The 24,903-nt window shown below is 30.1% G+C and overlaps 2 protein-coding genes and 1 long non-coding RNA gene across 4 annotated transcripts in view; 2 read left to right on the top strand and 1 right to left on the bottom strand.

Moving 5' to 3' along the window:
• Nucleotides 1-4,078: 4,078 nt before the first annotated feature.
• LOC133789393 (uncharacterized) lies at nucleotides 4,079-6,233 on the bottom strand. Its single transcript, XR_009873549.1, has 2 exons — nucleotides 6,093-6,233; nucleotides 4,079-4,160 (listed from the first exon to the last, which is right to left on the bottom strand). It is a non-coding gene; the product is annotated as an uncharacterized LOC133789393 (long non-coding RNA).
• A 6,016-nt stretch (nucleotides 6,234-12,249) lies between these two features.
• The window catches only part of LOC133790527 (ribosomal RNA small subunit methyltransferase NEP1-like), an 82,064-nt gene continuing 69,410 nt past the window's right edge, over nucleotides 12,250-24,903 (top strand). Inside the window, exon 1 of one of the 2 annotated variants that reach the window (XM_062228191.1) lies at nucleotides 12,250-12,388. The gene's annotated coding sequence lies outside the window, so the exon portion shown is untranslated. The remainder of the gene's footprint in view (nucleotides 12,389-24,903) is intronic. The other variant, XM_062228190.1, reaches the window with a different exon arrangement.
• LOC133790526 (uncharacterized) lies at nucleotides 12,252-15,147 on the top strand. The gene is made up of 8 exons (XM_062228189.1): nucleotides 12,252-12,388; nucleotides 13,014-13,227; nucleotides 13,826-13,918; nucleotides 14,017-14,161; nucleotides 14,245-14,355; nucleotides 14,453-14,535; nucleotides 14,622-14,679; nucleotides 14,794-15,147. Exons 2-8 carry the CDS (start codon nucleotides 13,024-13,026, stop codon nucleotides 14,871-14,873), a joined length of 774 nt encoding a protein of 257 aa, XP_062084173.1. The 5' UTR covers nucleotides 12,252-12,388; nucleotides 13,014-13,023; the 3' UTR covers nucleotides 14,874-15,147.

Below are 24,903 nucleotides of genomic sequence, written 5' to 3'. Positions count from 1 at the left end.
CAAATTTATAACCACCACGGATTCAGAATTTTGTTTAAAAGTCAGTGTGTTTCTAATATACATTTTTCATATAAGTTTCTTAATTTGGATTTTCTAAATTATAAGAAAATTAAAGCTATTCTGTTAAAGAGAAATCTATTATGTGTGAAAGACAAAAAATAGGAAGAATAAACTTGATATATATTTTTATTTGTATTCACCTCAATATAATTCAAGAAATAAAATTTAAATGATTTAACTGATTTGGTCATTATCTATATATATGACCAAATAATATGTTAGGCATGTTTATTTATATACCTATTTATTTGCTAAATTATGACTAACCACTAAAATTCTTTAGCCCAACAAATTTTATCTCTACGTAAAATAAGTTTTGACTAAATATTATTTCTTAATTACAAGAAATCTTTTGCTCTAACTTATGACATTTAGTTTAAAAAAATTATGTTATGATTAAAAGGTGGTCACTAAATGACAGGCTACATGTGTGTATATATAAGGTACCACTGTAGTAAACTCATTTGCAATATCACCTTTGGATATTGCACTTCTTGATGGCACATGCATTTTGTAATTGATCAAAATAAACAAAAGAAAACAATAATTATGTTGTCATTTATCTTCGTAATTATATTCTTCTCATATTGTTCTTAATTTGAAGAATTATTCTTTTTTCCACCTAATATTCATTAGGGTTTAGAAGAGACTACAGAGCTTTTTCTTTGCAAAGTAAAAAAAAGTGAACGTAATTTGTAGTGTTTTTAGTTTGATGATATATATATATATAAATATTTTTATGTTGCTTTCTCTTCATTAGATTCGAATAATGAGATTAGGAGATTAATTTATTTTCTAATTAGGTAAATATCGTAATTTAAATCGATTGATAATAATGTTTAGGTAGTTACCAATTTTATTTATTTAGTTTATAATTGGATTGTTGACTAAAAAACTATTAAAAGAGGTCAAACAAAAACATATAGATTTTGCATCAACAGAGAAAACTATAGATTTTGCATTGTTATATGTAATGTCTTAAGTTTTTATAAAAAAAAAATTAAAAATTAACTGAGAAGAATTACAATGGTACGACCTTATGCTATCAAGGATATAATAAGATGAAGACATCTTAAGACATAGAAAAAGAAGAAGAAGAATATGGTTCATTTGAGAATGAATATGGAATTCCAATTTCACCTCAACAATCTCAACAATCAAGGCTTAAACACAATTTGGTGTTATATTTATCCTTGAGAGAACATTCTTTGGAAGTTGGCAAAATAGTTGGAAATGTTTCACTCACTTTTATCCTAAATATTATAGTAAACTTATTTGGATTTTAGTACATATATATACACAACTAGCATAGATTATTTACTATATATCAAATTTATCTTATTTGTATATGAACAATATGTTGTGTACGTTTATTTTGGTAGAAGAGAAGAATGGTGGAGGTGAGAAAGTGAGGAAAGTATTGAAGAAATATATCAATATTGTCTGATATATTTTTTATAGCTAGTATTAAGTAAAATGAAAACTAACATTCCTTAAAAATATGAAAAGGAAAAGATATTTTATAATTATATTTGGTCAATTTTTTTTTTGAATGGATAATTGGTCAATTTAATTCAATTTATTATTATTATTAAATCGTTTCCATTATTGCATTATTGACTCTATAAATATCTAAAAAAATTATGATCTCATAACCTAAAATGAACTCTAATTAACATTTGTTTTCGAAAATCCACCACGTTCTCCCTCAGCGGCACCTTGCGCAGGCCACCGTCTCTGTCGGGGGTCTCACAACAACCGTGGATCGGCATCTCTTGGTAATAAATTGTCCAAATGATTTTTCTTTCCAATAAATTAATATTTATCTTATATACAGAAAAAAAAATCTACAACATAAAATAAAACAACTTTTGGGATTCTTGATATATCATGATAATGCTGACCAATATTGATTCTTAGTTACGATTAAAAATATTAATTAATTTTAAATATTTAAAATCATCCTAGGAGCGACTATAGGGTTTTTTTTTTTAAAAGTTATTATGATGATTTGAGCAAAGTGAAATAGGTAATCAATTCTTTGCTTGATTTGGCTTTTTATTTGTGAGATTTTTTTTTTGTTTAGTTTGATGATATATAATTTATTTTTTTAATGGTGGATCTGTTAATTCATTACTTTTTTATGAGATTACAGTGACAATCTTATCAAATAAATATTTACTTATTTGATTTATTTATTTTATATTTGACTTGTTCACTAAGAAACTATCAACTTGTTTTTTCATTATCATGTGAAACTATTATTTAGAGATTTATTCTTTTAATTTTATTATTTTAATTCTTTTTAACAGAAAAATTAAAATGGTACGACCTTATGCTATTAATGGTAATAAAATAAAGAAATCTAAGAGGTATGACAAAGAAGAAGAAGATGATTCATTTGAGATTGAATATAGAATTCCAATTCCAAAATAGATTATGTCCATAACTTTGAAAGTGACAAAGACATCGTTTTTGTAGTACGTAGAAAATGTATTATAACATTTCCAGTGTAAATTTTTTAATAAATTTGGATCAAGTTAGTGCAACAGTTCATGAAAAGATTCAACCAAATTATGTCGATGATTTTATAGCAGGTAAAAGCCTTTATTCTTTTTGAGCACATTTTCTTATTTGTATTGTTTTTTTTATTTCTTTGAACATTACTCCTTTTAACTTGTTATTTGTTGTAATTTTTATTTTTTTTAGTTTCTAACTATCCTTTGAGCAATGCACATTGTACCACAATGATTTGCTAGTCGCCAGAGGAAAAGTGGAACATAATTATTTGATGTAAAATTCGTCTCTACTGTTAGAATTAGCTATTAAAAAACTAAACTATATATGATTGTGAGAGAATTTCATTTCTATTCCCTCCTTTTTCTTTTTGATTTCCAAGTTCAGATTTATGGAATTTACATAAAACATTTTTTTAACAATAATTTAAATAAAACATTATCTACTTTTGTGAAACCCAATTTTTTTCCCATCACTAAAATGCAATTAAAACTAGAATCCTTGGCAAGAAAAGTATAACTACTACATATAAAAAACGCTAGACTTTTTTGACATCAAAATAATAGCTTTAACGACTCTTGTCAACGCAATTTGGAGCATTATTGTGACAGGGAATAATTCATTTCAACAAAACAACCTTACAAAAGAATTGGCCAATTTGCACAAAACAATAATAATAATAAAAAAAATGCAGGGCATTTGTATCCTTAAGTAATTTACTAAACGGCATAGTATAAACAAAAGTGTTTATTCTAAATAAAAACTAAAATGAATATTTGTGTTTACTATGTTTGCATAAAAATAAACTTAAATGTATATTGCTGAAATTATGACAATGGTGTTTGTCCCATACCAAGATAAACTAATTAGTTGACTTCAATTTCAGGAATAATCATATCATAAAAAAAAATTAAAAAAACAACAACTAAGTTTACTTATAGCTCAGCAAAGCACAATAAATAAAAATATTAAACTTTTTTATAACATCTTAAATAAAAAAAAATAAACAAAAACTTTTATGGAACAATATATGGACCATGAAAATTGATAGAAACAACAAAAAAATAATGCAGTATTTAACAGTACATAGCAAATGCGACAACAAACCAACAAAAACAGCTTGTTTTCGTTTCGTATAAGAAAAATGTCACTCAAAATTTTCCATCCAACTAAAAGCATTGCTGTATCCTTAAATATAAAATGTGGATTTGAACCACTTTTCTGTGCACCATAATTAAAGTTAAGAAATTAGCAACTTAATTTTCTTGTAAATAGATTAGTGAAAGCAAGATATATGCGGAATAATAAGACATACAATTCACGTGGTTCACCAAATTATGACTACATTCACGATGAGTTGCTGCATATCTTTCACTCACTATAAATAGAAATATTGCAAAAATGTTTACAAATACTCATGGGTCACAATCCCGACCACAATTATACCCAAGAATTTTGTTCTCACCAATGACAGATTAAGATTATACAGTAAATTGGAAAGTACCTTAATGAAATCATCCAACATCAGATGAGATTGCCTTGTGTAACCTACCTGTCTCTTGCAAAACTGGGATCAAGACTTTCTGCAAGTTTGAACAACATAGTTTAAGTGAACTAAACCTTATCCTCGTATGTTTGTTTCTAAGTTTTTCACGATTATTGTTTGCAATGGGGTGTGTGTGTTGTGTTGGGGTTCGAACCCCAAGTGTAACAACTAAAAAAAGTGTCAGGGCTAGTAAATGATTAGTGACATAGCTATTAAAGAACAGAGCTAGTAAATGGTTAGCATAAGTTACACCGACTTCCTCTTAGTGCTCAGCATAAGAACATAGCCATATTAGATGCAAAATATACAAGGAAATACGGAATGCGTCAAAGTTTTGTCTAAGGTCTATCTACTCATTTTGTCTAAGGTCTATCTACAGAAATGGCAAAAAGTTAGTAAATTTTGTCTAAGGTCTATCTACTCATTTAAACCACTTCAGAATTCAAAAACAGATACGAATGCCTCCTATTAAAAAGACAGTAAGGCCTATCTTTGCAAGGCTAGCTGAGGTTGTTACAGAGAAGAGACCATGATAACGCTGATGTCGTTCAAGAAAATGACAATTTTTTATTTATTTATTTATAAATATACGGTTATGCTCATGCATTTTAGTCAAGGCACAAAGGTCACTAGGGGTACTTGAAATTCAATACTCAATATTAAATTTAACATAGACCTATATATATGTATATTGAAAGTTTAAGCTCATTTTGACTAGACAAAGTAATCACAAAACAAAGCTTGGTATCATTTGCTCTAACCCCAACAATATGTTTCTGGAAATAATCATAGCAGCTTTATAAATGGACAACCTACTACTTACCAATTTGTTCAAAAAATTTAAGAAAACCGATGTCAAAAGTCCAGTCAATTATGAGACATAATGAGAATTCAATATTAAAAGAAAAAGGAATACAACAAATAGACAAATAATCAAAATTCAATAATCAGCAATAACAAGAAAGCTACATACGTAATTTGTGAACTTTATGTGACTTCAAAATATTGAACAAGTCTTACAGTCTTTCTTGACTAAGTAAAGACAAAAAAAAAGTGAACAGAAACGACAATGATAGAAGTCTCAGTTTAAGACAGGACACTAATCATCCAAAGCCAAATATGCAACAGATCCTAGATCCTAACTTACATGAATACCCAATTATATAATGGTATTGAAAACAACAATTGTTAAATTGGAAAAAAATGGTCATGAAGCAGCAAGGAAACGGCGACTTTGGTAAGAAATTAACTGTCAAAAAGACTAAAGGAAATATGTTCAATAACAACACAATACAAATTGAAGAGTCATACCTGAAACTTATATAAGGAGGTAGTAATTTTCTATATACTTCTCATATGCACTTCTCTTCAAATAGATGAGCATAGCCTTCTTACAAGGCTATCCATTAACAAGAAGGCACACACAATTATGGAGACAATTAGAACAAATCTCGAAAAGTACCAGCTACAATATTTCATCTTAACATTATGATAAAAAATCATAAAGCATAAGCTATTGCAGCAGTTCGCTTGTGCTATGCCTTTACAAAACCATCACTGAGTCATTATATGGACATAGATAGATAGACCATCAGGAAACTTTACTTCAATTATAGCAAGATCTTGTTTGCAAAATGAAGAATCATGATATCAAAACACTTGTCTAACTAAACAGGACATTTCAATACCTACCGATTTATAAAAAGGAGCTATATATATATATGTATATATAACTTCATTCTTCATATATTATGTTATGTAGCATTTATATAACTTCATATATCTATAGCATGAAGACAAAAGCATCTTGAATAAAATCTTAAAAAAAAACATTTTATTCAATCGATATCAAATCATCAATCAATCGATGATTTCCCCTAATTTCCCCCATGATCAATCGATAAATCAACATCAAAATCACACAAAAGCCATAAGGACAATAAGTTATGAACAAGTCGGAGCAACTCACCTGAGCACCACGCAGCACGTCGATGAAGCAGAGTCGCTGGAGCCAGTCACCTGAGCACATTCACAGTGCAAGCCGCCATTGCAGACATTTGAGCTCGTCTGAGAAAATGGAATAAATCTAAGGGACCAGAGAGAGAAGGAATTTAATTTAGAGAAATAGGCAATTAGTGATTGGGCCTACTGTTATTCTATCTATCAAAAGACTGGGCTTTCTTTTAATTTAAAGCCCGTTTTTCAAAAATAACATAACTTTATAAACTTATTATAATATTTGTTATAAAAACGTATAATAATTCTGGTAAGAAAACAAGCTTATAAACCAACCAAGAAAAGAAACTCAACATAACTGTTTCTAACGTATAAGAAAAGTAGAACCAATTAGGTCATGCTTCAAATTTAATAATGGATACATTTGGATCTAAAACTACTCATACGATACGAGTACATATGGCACGGATTATTTATCACTTAGTTACAAATTTATAACCACCACGGATTTAGAATTTTGTTTAAAAGTCAATGTGTTTCTAATTTACATTTTTCATATAAGTTTCTTAATTTGGATTTTCTAAATGATAAGAAAATCTAATATGTGTGAAAGACAAAAAGTAGAAAGAATAAACATGATATATATTTTTATTTGTATTCACCTCAATATAATTCAAGAAATAAATTTTAAATGATTTAACTGATTAGGTTCAAATGAAGGAATTTTTTGCTTTTTTTTTTTTACAAAATACAAAGTGAAAAAGGAAAAATTAAATAATATGGATGATTAAAGCTGAACGAATATTTTGAGAATTAAGCAACTCATTATGGTCCTTTGGTTTGGATTATCCAGTTTTACCATTTGCAGAAAAATAAAGGGGCAGAAAAACATGACAGGATGTGCACTAATGATTGTTCAAACTTCAATTAGCCTCTTATTATACAAAAGTAATAGACTAATTTGTCTTTGCTAAAGAAACAAATATGTATGTAAGAAGAGAGGCCCAAAACAAAGAGCCCAAAACAAAGATCAGGTCCAAAACGCCCTCAGGATAGACCAGCCCAAAAAAACACATGGAAAACACTAACAATTTTAAAAAATTTGAAGGAGAAGACGATCGTAGCAGAACGGAGCAGAGAGGAGAATAGAACAGAGCATGAGATCAGTACATGTCAACGTGATCAGCAGGAATCACAAAATCTGCCTCTTCATCAGCTCTATAGAGTGTTGTTATGACTACTGGAAGATCCACTGAGAAGAGCATTATGTCTCCGACTTGGAGGCCACGATCTCCGTTGAACCATTTCCAGTTCTGCCTTTGAGATAGACTCCATCACGTCTGAAAGCCAATTGCGTGCTGAGTAGAAATTGTAAGCCAGGACTATGATCGCCCAGTTCAATCTCAAAGTTATCATGCTGATTTGGAAACGCCAATGGAAGCATCTGTACAATTTGCTCGGGCAGCTTCAATTGACTTTCAACGTCATATTTGGTTAGCTTTTTCACACAAATGAAAGGTTGGTGAACATGCTCATGCTGTTGTTGGTGAGGCTGTTGCTGTTGCTGGTGTGGCTGTGGCAGGGGAGGAATCACAATCTGGAGGTTGTCGCCCAATCGGAGCACTGCGATTCTTATAGTCTGGAGGTCACGAGCCTTGATGAGAAGAACATCTCCAATCACGATGCCGCGATCAGTGACGTAAGAAGTCCAAGCTTCTCCTTCGAAGACGACTCTACCATCTCTGAGGATCACTGGAATCAGCCTAGCAGGTACATCGTCACCACCGCCACCACCGGCAAAAGCTCTGTCAATGACAGAAATAGCCTCTCTCTGCGGAAGAGGGAGTCGTCGTATGGCAGTTCCAAGGGTTCTCGGCAGAAAGAAGCAGTCGGTGTTAAGGATCAATTCTCCAAAGAGAAAATCCTCCATTTCTGAAAATAAAAATTCAAAAACGAGTAAGAAATTAGAGAGAAACAGAAAACCTGATGAAACGTGATGAAAAGGGAGAGAGAAAACCACTCAACCGGGAAAGGTCTGATGGAAAACATGAGAAGGAAAAAGAAATGTAGTATTTATAATGGCGCCAATTTTCAAATTTGTTTATTCGGTGCGGTCGTACGGATCAACCGCAACGGTGCAGACGTTTTATTTAGCGTTGGTATTGTAATCGATGACCCAAATTTCACGGGCACATAGTTGCTACGGTGTGCCTATTGTTAACAGATAATTTCTTAAATTGATAAAGAAATGGGATGGGTATGATAGAGGGATTTTGTACGTTGCTTAACTGATCGAAGAAATCTTGAACGGAAGAGGAGATACGAGTATTTTCTTCCATTGCGCTCTCTAAGCCAGGTTTTTCTTTCTCTCTTTGATTATAATCTAATGGATATTTATTTTATGGTAGTCCAGATTTTTAATTCATCTTCTTTTTTAAGTTAATTGTTTAGAGAATAACTTTGATTATTTGGAAGTGATAGATAGACAGTTCAATATTACCCAAAAGTCTGTTATTTGACATGAACTGTGTTGTTGATAGTTATACAAAGAACATCTTTTACTGGCTGCTTTTCTAGGTAGAGTACTATGGAACTCCAGTTACTTTGAAGAGCATTGCTCAAATCAGTACTCCTAATACAAGTTCCCTCATGGTCCAGCCATATGACAAATCCAGATATTCCATATATTATTGGGTTTGAAAAGAGCTTGGAATTTTACAATATCAGCAAATCATTCTAATTCGATTTTTGGCAATATATTCTTAATTGCCTTTCCCATTGTCACCTCAAAGCTAGAAAACTTTTCATATATAAGATATGTTATTCTGTTTTATCTTTACATTTCATGTAATCATCTATATTTCAGCTTGAAGGCTATAGAGAAAGCAATAGTCAGTTCCGATCTTGGTATGACACCAAACAATGATGGCGATGTTATAAGATCAGATAGAAGGAAGCTATTTCCTTTTTGTTTAAATATCTCTTAACTTTCGTTGAGAATCAATAAAGCACTCAAAAGATTCTTCTAAACAAACTCAGTTGTAGTATTTTTGTTGTTGTTGCTTTTTTTTTTTTAATATGGCATTGCTGATTTGTGAATTTAGGAATTGTCAAAAGTTGTAGCAAAACAGGCTGAGGAAGGAAAAGTAAGTCTACAAAAAAAATTTCACTTTCATAAAGTTAATGTTTTTTTTTTTATATTTTTGTAACTTCAGATTGCATCTCTGTTATTTCTGATATGCAAAATAGTTGTTGGGGGTTCTTGATTAGGAAATGGTTATTAATAATTTTTACATACTGGAATATATTGATTACTGCTGTAAGATTTTTCATTCCCCAATCCCCACATAGTGCTAATAGAGTGGCTCACACTCTTGCTAAATTTGGCTTAAGGAATTGCCTAAATTGTGTGTGGTTATAGGAAGTTTCTCTCTGTGCATCTGCATTTGTTTATGCAGAGTTGCCTAGACCCGTGTAATCCCTTCTTTGTTGAATGAAGTTGATTAAAAAAAAGTCAAATATTTTAATTTGTTGTGAAGTTAGTTACACAGTATCTTAAGAATTTTATCTATAGGGGTATCCATAGTTTGGTAGCAAAGAAAAGAGGGTTTCTTTCTTTTTGAAATTTATTTCATTTCCTCTACGTTTTTAACTTAAATACTAATTTTTCTCTATTGATTTTTTGTGTAGAAATTGATAGATGAGGAGTATTTGAAGAAGATTGAGACCATTTTCAAACAGAAAGAGAAGATACAAGTCTTACAATTATTGTTGTCCTATGAGAGGAAGCTTTTCAATATCTACATTCCTTTGGCATTTTAGTTTTGCGGGAAAGGTTAGTCATCATACCATTTTTTAAGCAGTATTTGCTATTGGATTTGCCGACATTTTCAGGAGTTGCTGAAAGTATAGTGATCACCAATATAGATGTAAATGCTTGAGCTTTGGCTGTAGCAAAATTGAACTGGACTGTTTTTTTAATTGCCAATTACTTGTATTATTACTTGCTTGTTACACTGGATTAAGAAGAGATTTCTTTCTGAAGGTGAACCCCATTCGTTCATTTTGTTTATGAGATCCATAAGCTAGTTTGGCAACAAAAGTCAAAAAAGAAGTACACAGATTACACTACAAATGGATTCTTTCCCACAATTTGCTCGTTATTAAAAAAGGCCAAGTAAACAAGAGCATAAATTCAATGGCCAATAAACTTTAAGCGGGGTTACAGTAATAACTAAGACTTGCAAAAATAAAAAATAAAAAAATTGAAGCCTTACTCTGTAATCTACAGATTTCCCTATTTTTGAAGAAGTGAGGCTACATTGAGCTTAACATCTTCTTTGGCTTGTTTATCAAATGGATCTTCTCCAATATAACGATCCAAAATTGGCTTACACAAGAATTTGCTCTAGATACTTCCGACCTCTTTACTTTCAACTGAAAAAAATTCAAAGAAAGTGTTAAGATTCTACCTTATAACGGATTTTACTCCAAAAGTTGCATTTCACTACCAGCTCAAACTTATAAATGAACCAAAGTTCTCTAAATGATTAGTATTTGGATTCCAGAATATTCCCCACTATATTAGACCGACCATTTATTGTATGGATTTTTTTTGTTCTTTTTTCTATTATGTCAATCAATTGGGAAAGTCTTGTGTCCATAACTGTATTATAGAATAATTTTGTTAGAGTGAGCTGACATCTTTTCAAATTCATAAAAGCTCATTGGTTTAAGAGTTGGTGTGCTAATTCTACATGTATTATCACTTCCTGATGGTGAAAATTCTCATACATCCTGAAACCATCTATTATGAAGGAAATAATAAAGGAAGTTAAGGAATATCTTACTTGTCATTTGAAGTAAAGGAAGTTCCCTTGCATGTTCGAACACGATGAATCTTATATTATCTTTGAACTGAGAAGTGAACCTGCAATTTGTTTTGGTTATTAAGTTGTTGCTAAACTTTTACTAAATGGCATTCATTTCCTAAACCAACAATTGTCAGCTGCAACAATAACTACACAATACAAATTGAAGAGTCATACCTGAAACTTATATAAGGAGGTAGCTTTGCTCTGTGCTTCTTTGCCATCATTGCAGCCTCAGAAAACACACTCTGCCCGGAACAAGAAATATAGAATTAAGCTATCAGGTAATAGTTAGAATTGTTTATTTGAGAATTCATCACAGTAATTTTTCTATATACTTCTCATATGCACTTCTCTTCAAATAGATGAGCATAGCCTTCTTCCAAAGCTATCCATTAACACGAAGGCACACAAAATTATGGAGACAACTAGAACAAATCTCGAAAAATACCAGCTACGATATTTCATGCTTAACATTATGATAAAAAATACATAAAGCATAAGCTATTGCAGCAGTTCGCTTGTGCTATGCCTTTACATAGATAGATAGACCATCAGGAAACTTTACTTCAATTATAGCAACATCTTGTTTGCAAAATGAAGAATCATAATATCAAAACACTTGTCTAACTAAACAGGACATTTCAATACCTACCGATTTATAAAAAGGAGCTATATATATATATAGATATATATATGTATATATAACTTCATTCTTCATATATTATGTTATGTAGCATTTATATAACTTCATATATCTATAGCATGAAGACAAAAGCATCTTGAATAAAATCTTAAAAAAAAACATTTTATTCAATCGATATCAAATCATCAATCAATCGATGATTTTCCCTAATTTCCCCCATGATCAATCGATAAATCAACATCAAAATCACACAAAAGCCATAAGGACAATAAGTTATGAACAAGTCGGAGCAACTCACCTGAGCACCACGCAGCACGTCGATGAAGCAGAGTCGCTGGAGCCAGTCACCTGAGCACATTCACAGTGCAAGCCGCCATTGCAGACATTTGAGCTCGTCTGAGAAAATGGAATAAATCTAAGGGACCAGAGAGAGAAGGCATTTAATTTAATAGCCAATTAGTGACTATCATAAGCTGTCGCTATTTGGTATTTAATTACCAAGTGGTGGGCCGAAGCCCAAACTACAATCCCTATTTTTTCCTAAACTTAAAATATCCATTCCCATCATATTCTCTCGTTTCATTCACACGCCGATGACACACACTCTCTCTCTCTCGCGTCTCTCGGTCGGCTCTATCTCTCTCTCTCGCCCGAACTAGCTCCGACGTCCCGACCCATTCTTCTCCCTCACGCAAATCAGAGCTGCTCCGACTGCCATTTTCTTGGACCCCAAAAGCTTCAGGCGTCCTCTCCTCTGTCCCTCCCGCAGACAGCTCCATAAACGGCGACTAGGTACATTCAATCCATTTTTGCAATGTATATTTTGAACTGTAAAATTATGATCTATATGTGCTGAGGCTATTCGCAGTGAAGGCCTTGAGAGATTGTGTCTTCTCAACTTTCTTCTCTGACGTCATTGATTGACTCAGTTGTCATTGATCTCTGCAGTCCAATTTTGTTGTAGTAAATATTTATAGGGAGAAAAAATCTACGACATAAAATAAAGAAACTTTATAAAGAAACTTTTGGGATTCTTGATATATCACGATAGTGCTGGCCAATATTGATTCTTAGTTACGATTGTGAATATTAATTTTAAATATTTAAAATCATTTTAGGAGCCACTAGAGTTTTTTTTAAGTTATTATGATGATTTGAGCAAAGTGAAATAGGTAAATAATTATTTGCTTGATTTGTGAGAATTTTTTGTTTAGTTTGATGATATATAATTTTTCTTTTAATGGTGGGTCTGATAATTTGTTATGCGATTACCGTGACCATCTCATCAAATAAATATTTACTTATTTGATTTATTTATTTGATATTTGACTTGTTCACTAAGAAACTATCAACTGGTTTGTATTGTTATGTGTAATTGTTATTTATAGATTTATTTTTCTAATTTTCTTTTTAACAGAAGCATTATAATGGTACAACCTTGTGCTATTAAGGGTTATAAGATGAAGAAATCTGAGAGATACGACAAGGAAGAAGAAGACGATGGTTCATTTGAGATTGAATATGGAATTCCAATCCCACCTCCACAATCTCAACAATCAAAGCCCAAACCACAAGCAGGTGTTATTTTTGTCATTGAGAGAGCTTCTTTGGAAGTTGGCAAAGTTGGAAAGGTATCTTATCTATATATATATGACCAAATAATATGTTAGGCATGTTTATTTATATACCTATTTATTTGCTAAATTATGACTAACCACTAAAATTCCTTAGCCCAACAAATTTTATCTCTACGTAAAATAAGTTTTGACTAAATGTTATTTCTTAATCACAAGCAAATTTTTGCTATAACTTGTGACATTTAGTTAAAAAAATTATGTTGTGACTAAAAGGTGGGATACATGTGGGTATATATAGGGTACCACTATAGTGAATCATTAATTTTAATCACTACCTATATGTATTTTTTAATATTTTTGATACATAAATAAGTTGTACTTCTAATTTTTTTTAAATGACGAGATTTCTTACAAATTTTTTGGAAATTCAGGATAATTTAGGATGTCAAAATCAAGATTTAAGTAATTTGTTGTGCGCGTACTTGTGTCAATATTTATACTTGCAGAAGTCCCCTGTATATATTTACCTACAAAGCTACCTTCCCTCTATATATTGTACTTGGTGTTCTCCTTTAATTTCATTGTGTGCATATACCTTTTTCTTATTTATTCTCTTTTAATATATTTTTGTTTTTCTATCTTTTCATAACAGACTTATCAGCTTTTAAACTCTGACAATCACTTAAACTTTTTAAGGAACAATGGCAAAAACGAAAATGATTACCGACCCGATATTGTCCATCAGGTTTCTCTTCTTCTTTCATTTTTTTAATTAATCAAAAGTGTGAATTTGACTTGATTATACTAATTAATTAACATTATTATAATTGTCAAAATGTGCAGGCCCTTTTGGCCATCTTAGATAGTCCACTTAACAAGGCTGGAAGGTTAAAAGGATTGTATATAAGAACTGAGAAAGGGGTTTTAATTGAAGTGAAACCTCGAACTCATTTGCCAAGAACATCTAAACGTTTCTATGGGCTCATGTGTAAGTACTCACTCAAGTTATCACAAAACATAGCTTATTTTAGTATGTTTGTTTGTTCACTATTATTTTCCATTACTTTGCAGCGCAATTGTTACAAAGGCTAAGTATAAAGAATGAAAAAACTCATGCAAAACTTCTGCGTGTAATCAAAAATCCTGTAACTCAATATTTACCTATTAATTCTCATAAAATCGGTGAGCTTTTAACTCTTGCTTTTCTTAAGTAGGTGGTATCATATATTTACATTCTATAACATTTATTAACTAATTAATATACATGTTTGAATGAAAGGATTTTCTTTTAGTTCGGAAAAGTTGATAAAAATGAAAGATTATGTCCATAACTTTGACAGTGATAGAGACATCGTTTTTGTGGTACGTACAAAATGTATTATAACTTTTCTAGTGTAAATTTTCTAATAAATGTTATTTGACTCATATTATGCATGCATTTGGATCAGGTTGGTGCAATGGCTCATGGAAAGATTGAGCCGGACTATGTCGATGATTTTGTAGCTGGTAAAAGTCTTTCTTCTTTTTGAGCACATTTTCTTATTTGTATTTTTTTTTTTTATCTTTGAACATTGCTCTTTTTAACTTGTTATTTGTTGTAATTTTTTTGTTTGTTTGTAGTTTCTAATTATCCGTTGAGCGCTGCACGTTGTACCACAATGATTTGCCAGTCGCTAGAGGAAAAGTGGAACATAATTTGAAGTGAAATTCGTCTCTACTGTTAGGATTAGCTATTAAAAAACTAAACTATTTATGATTGTGAGAGAATTTCATTTCTATGCCCTCATTTTTATTTTTGATTGGGAAATTTTTTGGAATAAATTTATTGATATATGCCAACATTATGGCTCATCCCAAAAATTGGCCATTTAGTAATAATTGGATCACTTTCACTCCAAGAATCATAATGGTAATGCTGTCACCTGCAGATGAGTATGATTTGGAAATTAACTTTACTGTTGGGATTTTGATGATGCGAATTTAGCTTTTGCTTGATCTTAGTTTCTGGTTTGTACAGTTGTTACACTTTTTTTGTCATATGTTATTGTTTAAATATTTCGTGTCACTATACTTAGCATCGGCCAATGGCATTATTCAAGTCCTTGCTTTGGAGAATAAGAAGAAAATTCTAACATATATCTTGATTTTACCATTATCATTCTGAGTTTGGTAAGAAACAGTTAGTATATTTTGTAGTAGAGTATTATCCAAGAGTGCATGCATGAGCTAATACTCTATTTCCAAAATCTAAAGCTACAAAAGATAACACTTATAACCGCTAGAAAACAAGTTTATTCACGTATAATAATCGTTAAGATAAGTAGCATAGATTACATCACAAACTCCATATGATTTTTTAGTGACACTCACGCATACATCTTATTCAAGTTCCTTCCTAATCTTTTATTTTCTAAACCTTTAGCTTCCGAGAAATAGAGCTTGGTTGACCAACATTTGGGTTTGTATTATTCAAAGTTCCTGCTTTATCTTGTGGCAAAGAAGCCATGGGATTCTTGTCTCTAAATGTATAGGTTCTGAAAGTGAAACTTCCATGGGAACTGGAATCATTTTCATCTTCATCATCTTAAAATGCCCCTCTATACTAGAAGGCCTTGCTTCCACTCTCAAAGAATCCATAGAATCCTTGTCCACATTTGCAGAGGAGAAGATTTTGGTGTTAACATGGCTCCTACAGACTCTGATGAAACACGTTCTCTGGGCTCTTGTAAAGCCTGGGCAGCTGAACAAAGAGAAAATAAATGAGCAGAGAAGAAAATGAGAGAAATACAAGGCAACAAAGATAACAGAAAGTGGGAAATTGAAACCATGGTTGGATTTTGGTATTACTTATGGGTTCGTGCATGGATTGATCGATTAGGGTGGTGAGTATTATTTATATGGAAGAATAAGATCATGATGATTTAAAGAACGTGAACCTAAGAAAACCACAAATAGTTCACACTTTTTTGGTAAGAAAAAGAGAGTTGTTATTAAAGCTAACCCAAAAGGTGTGGAAGAGAAGATCCGGCAGGAGTTATGGAACACGAAAGACATGTTTTTGGTTCTGAGTTTAGTGATATGTTCTTGTTTTGAGGCAAGTTCGTATGTAATTAATATTATAGTTATGAGGAAAATCTTTCAAAGTAAGATAAGGATGTTAATAACTGCAAAAACCTTCAATTTGCTAATAATAAAAACTCAATACTGAGCCAAATAATAATAGTACATGTTAAAGGATTCGATTTATGGATGCATTCTCTAATTTCCAAAGCAAAAACAAAAACAAAAAAGTTTCAAAGAGCCAATTAGTTCTGAAATTTTTGGTGTAAGCTTATATTTCTAGTAGTAGTGAATTCCAATTTCACATCAATAATCAAGGCTTAAACCACAACCTGGTGTTATATTTATCCTTGAGAGAACTTCTTTGGAAGTTGGCAAAGTTGGAAAGGTTCCACTCACTTTTATCCTAAATTATTGTAAACTTATTTGGATTTTAGTACATATATATATACACAAGCATAGATTATTTATTATATATCAAATTTATCTTATCTGTATATGAACAATACATACGTTTATTTTGGTAGAAGAGAATAATGGTGGAGGTGGGAAAGTGAGGAAAGTGTTGAAGAAATATATCAATGTTATGTATTTTTTATGACTACTAGAAATTTTTGTAGACATTAATTTTGTTTTCCGTTGTCGTCTGGTAGTATTAAGTAAAATGAAAACTAACATTTCTTAAAAATATGAAAAGGAAAAGATATTTTATAATTATATTCGGTCAATGTAATTGAATTTATTATTATTATTATTATTATTATTAAATTAGCTAAATTGTTTCCATTATTGTATTATTGACTCTATAAATATCTAAAAAACTTATAATCTCATAACCTAAAAAGAACTCTAATTAACATTTGTTTTCGAAAATCCACCACGTTCTTCCTCAGTGGCACCTTGCGCAGGCCACAGTCTCTCTCGGGAGTCTCACAGCAACCATGGATCGGCCTCTCTCTGGTAATACATTGTCCGAATGATTTTTCTTTCCAATAAATTAGTATTGATCTTATATATAGAGAAAAAATCTACAACATAAAATAAAGCAACTTTTCGGATTATTCTTGGTATATCATGATAGTGATAGCTAGCCAATATTGATTCTTAGTTACAATTACGAATATTGATTAATTTTAAATATTTAAAATCATCCTAGGAGCGACTATAGGGTTTTTTTTAAGTTATTATGATGATTTGAGCAAAGTGAAATAGGTAAACAACTTTTTGCTTGATTTGGCTTTCACTATAGACTCAGAATTGCATTCTTGAATTCATAGAACGTTTTACACCAAATGTAAATATGTTATCCATTGTTATAATCATAACCGTCATTCAATCCTCTATAAATAATCTACTAATGAGATGGGTGAAAATTACCATTTTACCCCTCATTAGTATTTTATCCTTCACTCCCATTAAGTTCCTTGTAAATGATATTTCCGTAAATTTAATTACAGAAATGAGTATTTTATCATTTAACACTTGAACCAAGTTATAAGGAAATCATCATTTCACTTTTTAAACAAAAGTTATAGATTTCATATCTACGATAAACACTCCCACTCAATTATACTACAAAATCTTCAATATGTAAGTATGAGTTAGTCCGTAGGGTAAGCTGGTAACGAACAAATCAAAAGACTTGAATAATACAATTAGTAGAATATTAATCATTGAGAATTAAGATTGAATTGACTCATGGTCAACGTTGTAATATGATTAGATTAGATAATAACGATACTTACTTATAGTCAATAATCAATATCAGTCTAGTCCAATGTAACAAAATACATCCGATCTTATCTATTTGGTCAATGTCCTAGATATGACATCACACTAGTTGTGTAAGTAGATCTGATGGACCCAAAACGAGTATGTTTAAAAATTTATAAATCGCAAGCGCACAAATCGTTCATATAGAATAGTGATCGTGTAAGCAAGGATGTCGAACCCAAAGGAGTTGTCTAAAATCGAAAAGAGAAAACTATTTTAAATCAAAAGTAATAAATTCTAACCTAGCTCCAAAGATTGATGAGTTTTAATATTATGAACATAAAATAAAAGATTGAAAAATAAAGCAATAATAATTTGAAAATAAGTGTTAAAAGAAAATATTATTAAGATACTAGAATCCACAAAATGTAAGTTTAATAATATTTATTAGTATATTGATTCCCAAGTTTTAGTGATAGTTAAAATAATTCAAACTATCATTTTCCAAATAGATTTATAATTTTAAGCACAAATTACTTCTAAAAAGATAGAATTTTTCTTCACTTTTCAAAATTATAATTTCAAAGCATTTAGTGTAAATCAATCTAATGAAATAACAAATAAATCAATGAACATTATTTATAAGGCAAAACATAATATTTTTGTTCTAAGCATGGATGTGTACAATTTAGTGACACATCTTATACAAAGAATATTATGTTTTTTGCAAAATGAAGAACAAAGTGCATATTATCTAACAATCCAAAATATGAGATATTAAAGATGAAAGACATATATGAAGAAGAATAATCCATAAACTTGTTGCATTACAAGGGAAATCAACATACAACATAAATATTACCTAGTTACAAGTTGCTTCATCATGATCTTAATAATCTTATGAAAAAGATTAGAAGCACATAACTAGAGTAGAAATTACAAAATAAATTACATACATACTTGCAAAATGCTCTTGAAAAACCCAAAATGGAAGAGAGAATGGTATAGAGAAAATGGGAGAAAAGAATATAGTAACCAAAAATTAAGCACCCTAAAATGGTCTTGAAACTCCATATTTATAGCCAAAGTGAGGTTATTAAAATAATCAATTTAAATTAATTAAATTGATTTGATTAATTAAATAAAATAAATATGGTATGTAGATGTAAAATATAGGATGTAATGATGATGTTGTGGTGAAAATGTGTAGACAAAAGAGTAAAAAGTTGGTATTTTTGTCATAGGGGACAAAATGCAAATTGATGGGCTCAAGAGGTGGCTGATGGTGGTTGGTGCTTGTGGCAGTCGGCTGGGGAGTGCTGGGCCGAATGGGCTTTGGGCTGGGGCAGGCGGCCCATGGTGAGTAGAAGCTGCGGATTGTCTTCAGGGGGTGTAGCTGCTTGTGAAGGAGAGGCTTGGGGACAGTACGGCTGGGAAGTCTTTAGCTGGAGGAGGGATAACTTGAAAAATACCCAATTTTAGGATTAGTTAACTAAAAATAGCTACTAATAATATTTAGTTGAATATTACCCACTTTTTTAAGCACATTTCTCATATTACCCTTAAAACACTACTAGAAGTCCAATGTAAAAATCTCAATCTTTGCCTCTGTCGTGTCATTTACTTCTCTCTTTAAATAATATTACACTGTCAGTTCCACTAGACCACTGTATAATGGGTAGAGTCATTAATAGTTTGGGTATTAATCAAAGAGTTTTAAAATGTGGGTAAAAATTAAAGATGTTAACTTAAATTGGGTACTAGGTGTAATTTTCACGCTGGAGGAGCTGATGCAAGGCTGAACGTGGGCCTGGTGAGCATTTGGAAAAAAAACCATTTTTCTTGTTACTTTCTACAAAAATATCACTTTTATTTCATTTTCTCTTCTTTTTCAAGCATAAAAAATCGCAAAGTACAACCTACAAATAAGTAAATATTAAATTAGAATCAAAAATTTTCAATTATAAAATAACTCATATTAATTCCATGAAAATATTAATTAAAATTTAATTTACTTTGGCAATTAAGTTCAATAAAATCACATTTTTTAACTTATAATCTAACAAAACAAATTTCAAATAATTAAACTACAACATATTATAATAAAATAGATATAAAAACATATAGAAATCTAGAAAACTACAATAAGACTAATAAATTAAAAATTACATAAAAACTTTAATAAGTTAATTAAAAACTCAAGAACTAAGCAACAATTAGCATATAAAATATGGTAAAATAACTCTATTTTGTAGAGTTATCAAGATCTTATCGTAGATTACCCAATCAGTAAAAATACAGTGTACCGATTTAATCAAAAGAAAAAATGCTCAATTTGATTGAACAAAATGATTTCTACTACTTTATTGATAATGAATGAATTACATAAGAAATGTGATCTTATAAGAACATAAAACCCAACATATTGCATTCTTGATGGCCCATGCATTTTGTCATTGATCAAAATAAACAAAAGAAAACAATAATTATGTTGTCATTTATCTTCGTAATTATATTCTTCTCATATTGTTCTTAATTTCAAGAACTAGTCTTTTTTCCACCTAATATTCATTAGGGTTTAGAAGAGACTAAAGAGCTTTTTCTTTGCAAAGTAAAAAAAGGTGAACGTAATTTGCAGTTTTTTTAGTTTGATGATATATATATGTATATTTTATGGTGCTTTCTCTTCATTAGATTCGAGTAATGAGATCAGGAAATTAATTTATTCTCTAATTAGGTAAATATCTTAATTTAAATCGAATGATAATAATGTTTAGGTAGTTACCAATTTTATTTATTTAGTTTATAATTGGATTGTTGACTAAGAAACTATTAAAAGATGCCAAACAAAAACATATAGATTTTGCTTCAACAGAGAAAACTATAGATTTTGCATTGTTATATGAAATGTATTAAGTTTTTATAAAAAAAATTAACAGAGAAGAATTACAATGGTACGAACTTATGCTATCAAGGATATGATAAGATGAAGAAATCTTATGACAAAGAAGAAGAATAAGAAGATGATGATAGAATTCCACCTCAACAATCTCAACAATCAATGCTTAAACCACAACCTGGTGTTATATTTATCCTTGAGAGAACCTTCTTTAGAAGTTGGCAAAAAAATTGGAAAGGTTTCTCTCACTTTTATCCTAAATATTATAGTAAACTTATTTGGATTTTAGTACATATAAATACACAACTAGCATAGATTACTAAAATCCTAATTAAATAAAAAAAATTAATCTAATTGTGGCCTTGATAAAAAAACTTTTTGTCCATGTTCATCATGTACGTATGAAGGTGGATTGGGTAAATCAGGTAGTACGGGGGCTGAGGATATGAGAATAAGTTATTGGGGTACATGAAAGGAGTGGGGTCTATAGGCATAATTGGGTGTAGATTATAGATGGAATGCCTATAGTCATAGCAGTACATGATGTTGTTGTTGTTGAATGTGTTGTAGTAGTTGTTGTTGCTGCTGCTGTCGCTGTTGAATGTGGAGTAGTTGTTGTTGCTATAGATTTTGGGTTGTGTAACACGTATTTGCTCCACAGCGGCCCTTTTAACCTCCACACGCTTGTTCTTGAGTTTATGAAATGTGGTTTTTAATACATTTTCCACAGCTTCTTCCTCTTGAAAGGTAATGAATCTGAAACCTCTGCCTCTTCCGCTTGATACATCACGCATAATTTTGGTGTGCATCACTTTACCATATGTGCTAAAATATGATTTTAGTTCTATTTCCTCAATTTGGTGGGGAAGACCTCCAACAAAGATCTTATTCTTGTGGAAAATAACATTGTTGCTGATATTGGTTTCCTCTTCCGCATTCTGTGTAGAATAAAAAGCAATAAACAATTAACACAAATAAAAAATAAAAAATAAGAAAAAGAATAATAATAATAATAATATAATTACTAACCTGTAGATTACGAGTAGAATTAACCTGTGGATCAGGGGAGTAGTTTGTTGAGAATCAATGGATTGAGGAACACTATTGGAAACAATAGAACTATTGGATGACATTTTTACTCTCTTCCAAATCAATTGAATTTCAACACTTGTGTAAAGAAAAAGAAGAAGAAGAGTACGTTGTTTTGGAAAACTTGTGAGATATGATGACAACTTTTATATTTAGAGTTAACTTTCGGTACTTATAATCCAAATAGGAATAGGACCATGATCAAATATTTAAATTTAAAGTAAATTTTTTTGATTTTTTTTAAGTATTTGAGATTATGTGTAGTTAGCTAAGAGATAGAGATAATAATAATAATAATAATAATAATAAATATCACTAAATTTTGAGAGTTTAAAATTTCTTTTCACACTTTTTAAATTTGTATTTGTTACAAATAAAAAAAATCACCGTTATAATAATAAGTTAGATAAAATCGTAAGCTACAAAATAAAAGATATAATTAAAAAAATTAGAAAAATCTTCTTTTTTTCAGCATATAATATCTTTCTATTTGAATATAAAAAAATTACGTATGTATTTTGACTTTATTATTTAAAATTTAAAATTTAAACTAAGTAGAGAGTGAATTATCATTTGTTTCTCTAAATTTTATCTTATCTGTATATATATATGAACAATATGTTGCGTAAGTTTATTTTGGTAGAAGAGAAGAATGGAGCTGGGAAAGTGAATAAAGTGTTGAAGAAAGATATCAGTGTCTGATATATTTATTATGGCTACTATACATTTTTATATACATTAATTTTTTTTTTCTGTTGTCGTCTAGTAGTATTAGGTAAAATGAAAAGTAACATTCCTTAAAAATATGAAAAGGAAAAGATATTTAATAATTATATTTGGTCAATTTAACTGAATTTATTATTATTAAATTAGCTAAATTGTTTCCATTATTGTCCTTAAAAAAAATATGTTTGCATTATTGACTCTATAAATATCTAAAAAAATTATAATCTCATAACCTAATTAAAAAGAACTCTAATTAACATTTGTTTTCCAAAATCCACGTTCTCCCTCGGCGACACCTTGTGTAGGCCACAATCTCTCTCGAGAGGCTCACAACAACCGTGGATATGTCTCTCTCTGGGAATAAATTGTCCAAATATGAACAAGTCCGGAGTCTGAAGACACGACACGAAAGCACGAATAGATGAGCCCAAAGACACGACATGGTAAAAAGCCCAAAGGCACGACATGGTAAAAAGACCAAATAAACTCATAAATAGAAAAGTTTTATTATAATTTAATATTTATATACTTTTGTTGAAATTTATATATTTAAAAAATATATAACAATAATAATCAAACCCTAACCCTAACTCTCATTGTTCTCCTCCATCTCTATTGCTTTCCTCGTCACTTCTCTTTCACCCTCTCCTCTCTAAAGCTCTACAACTACCCATGCAGGCTCTGTCATATATATATATCCCTCTCATCCCTCTTCAGTGGTATGTTCTCTTTATTTACTTTGTTAGTTTATTAGATTGGGTTCTTCTCTTTGCACTTTGATTTTGTGTTTCTGTAGAAATTTAAGATTTCAAGGATTTCATCCTAACGTCTGAGTTATTTTGGGTCCTTTGTTCTTGGTTGGGTTGATGTAGAGTTTTTATTTTTGATTCATCATTATCTTTCTTATATCAAACATTACATTCATTTAATTAATATGAACATTACATATATATTTCCAATTGATTCCGCAAAGGTTGTCTTCAATACCCCTATATATATGTGATGATCGTTCTCTTTCTTTTTCTTTTCATCTTAATATCGTTCATTGAATTGCATAATTATTTGTACTCTTCAATTGTGTGCCCAAAATTATGGACTATTATTTATTACTTCGTAAAGAAACGTTGATGTTTGGACCACTAATAATCTTTAGATAAGATCAATCAATTGTGTCCCACTTGAAAACACCAAATAAATCTGGATGGGAATGTAAATTGGTTCATCTAATTAAGAGTGCTCAAGATCCAAACCAATCCAAACTAATTTGATTACCTTGAATTAATCCAAACCAATCCAATTATAAAAAATTAGATATTCAATTATAATTGTATTTGATTAGATTGAATTTGTAAAGTTGAATATTAATTAGATTAGATCGAATATCGGATGAGACTATGAAAATACAATTATGAAAATTATAAATGTATTTAATTTTTTTATCTTTTTTCATGTTATGTTATTATAGCACTTTAGTTATTAGCTTTGAGAAATTAGTAATAAAAAATTAATGGATTTAATGTAGCAATTGTAAAGACTTAATTTAGTATTATTACTACATAGTGTATAGTTTTTTGTATGTTTTTTTTTTACTTGTTAATTTCTTTAATATTAAAATTTAGGTTTAAATATAAAATAAGCGATCCAATCTAATTACAAATCCAATTACAATTGGATTGGATTTTTAGACTAAATCGGTTTGGATTGGATGATAATTTCTTACATCCAACATTTAATTGGATTGGATTAATTAGGGATAAAAATGTTAGATCGGATCGGATAAGCACCCTACCTCTAATGATGATTTCTCTCCATGGTTGCTAAGCTTCTCTTTGATATTATTCTTTGTATTTTATTTTCAAAAATGAGAATAGAAAATTATTTTGGTTGTTTTCAAAAAAACAAAAAGAGTTTGACTAATAACCACTAATTTTAATTTTCTTGTTATAAAAATCTTGAATAAAAATGTTAATAAATATATTTAGAAAGAGAAAATATTATGAAAATTTATAATAAAAAAAATAATAATTAGAGATAAATTAAATAAAATGATAACGAAAGAAAATGAAAATATGGGTTGGTTGGAATATTTTATAGGCATGAATGAGACATGGTCGGAACCCAACAATTAATATATTCTCGCCTTATTACTTTGCATTAATTAATATTGTATTATGAAATATGTGATATTCTCTGTAATATAAAATATTATTACTGAATGGTTTGATTTTTACTATAAATTTTAG

This window comes from Humulus lupulus, chromosome 7 (genome assembly GCF_963169125.1).
Source record: "Humulus lupulus chromosome 7, drHumLupu1.1, whole genome shotgun sequence".
NCBI lineage: Eukaryota > Viridiplantae > Streptophyta > Magnoliopsida > Rosales > Cannabaceae > Humulus > Humulus lupulus.
Note: the sequence above shows the minus strand (reverse complement) of the source record. Positions and strands in the feature narration are given on the sequence as shown.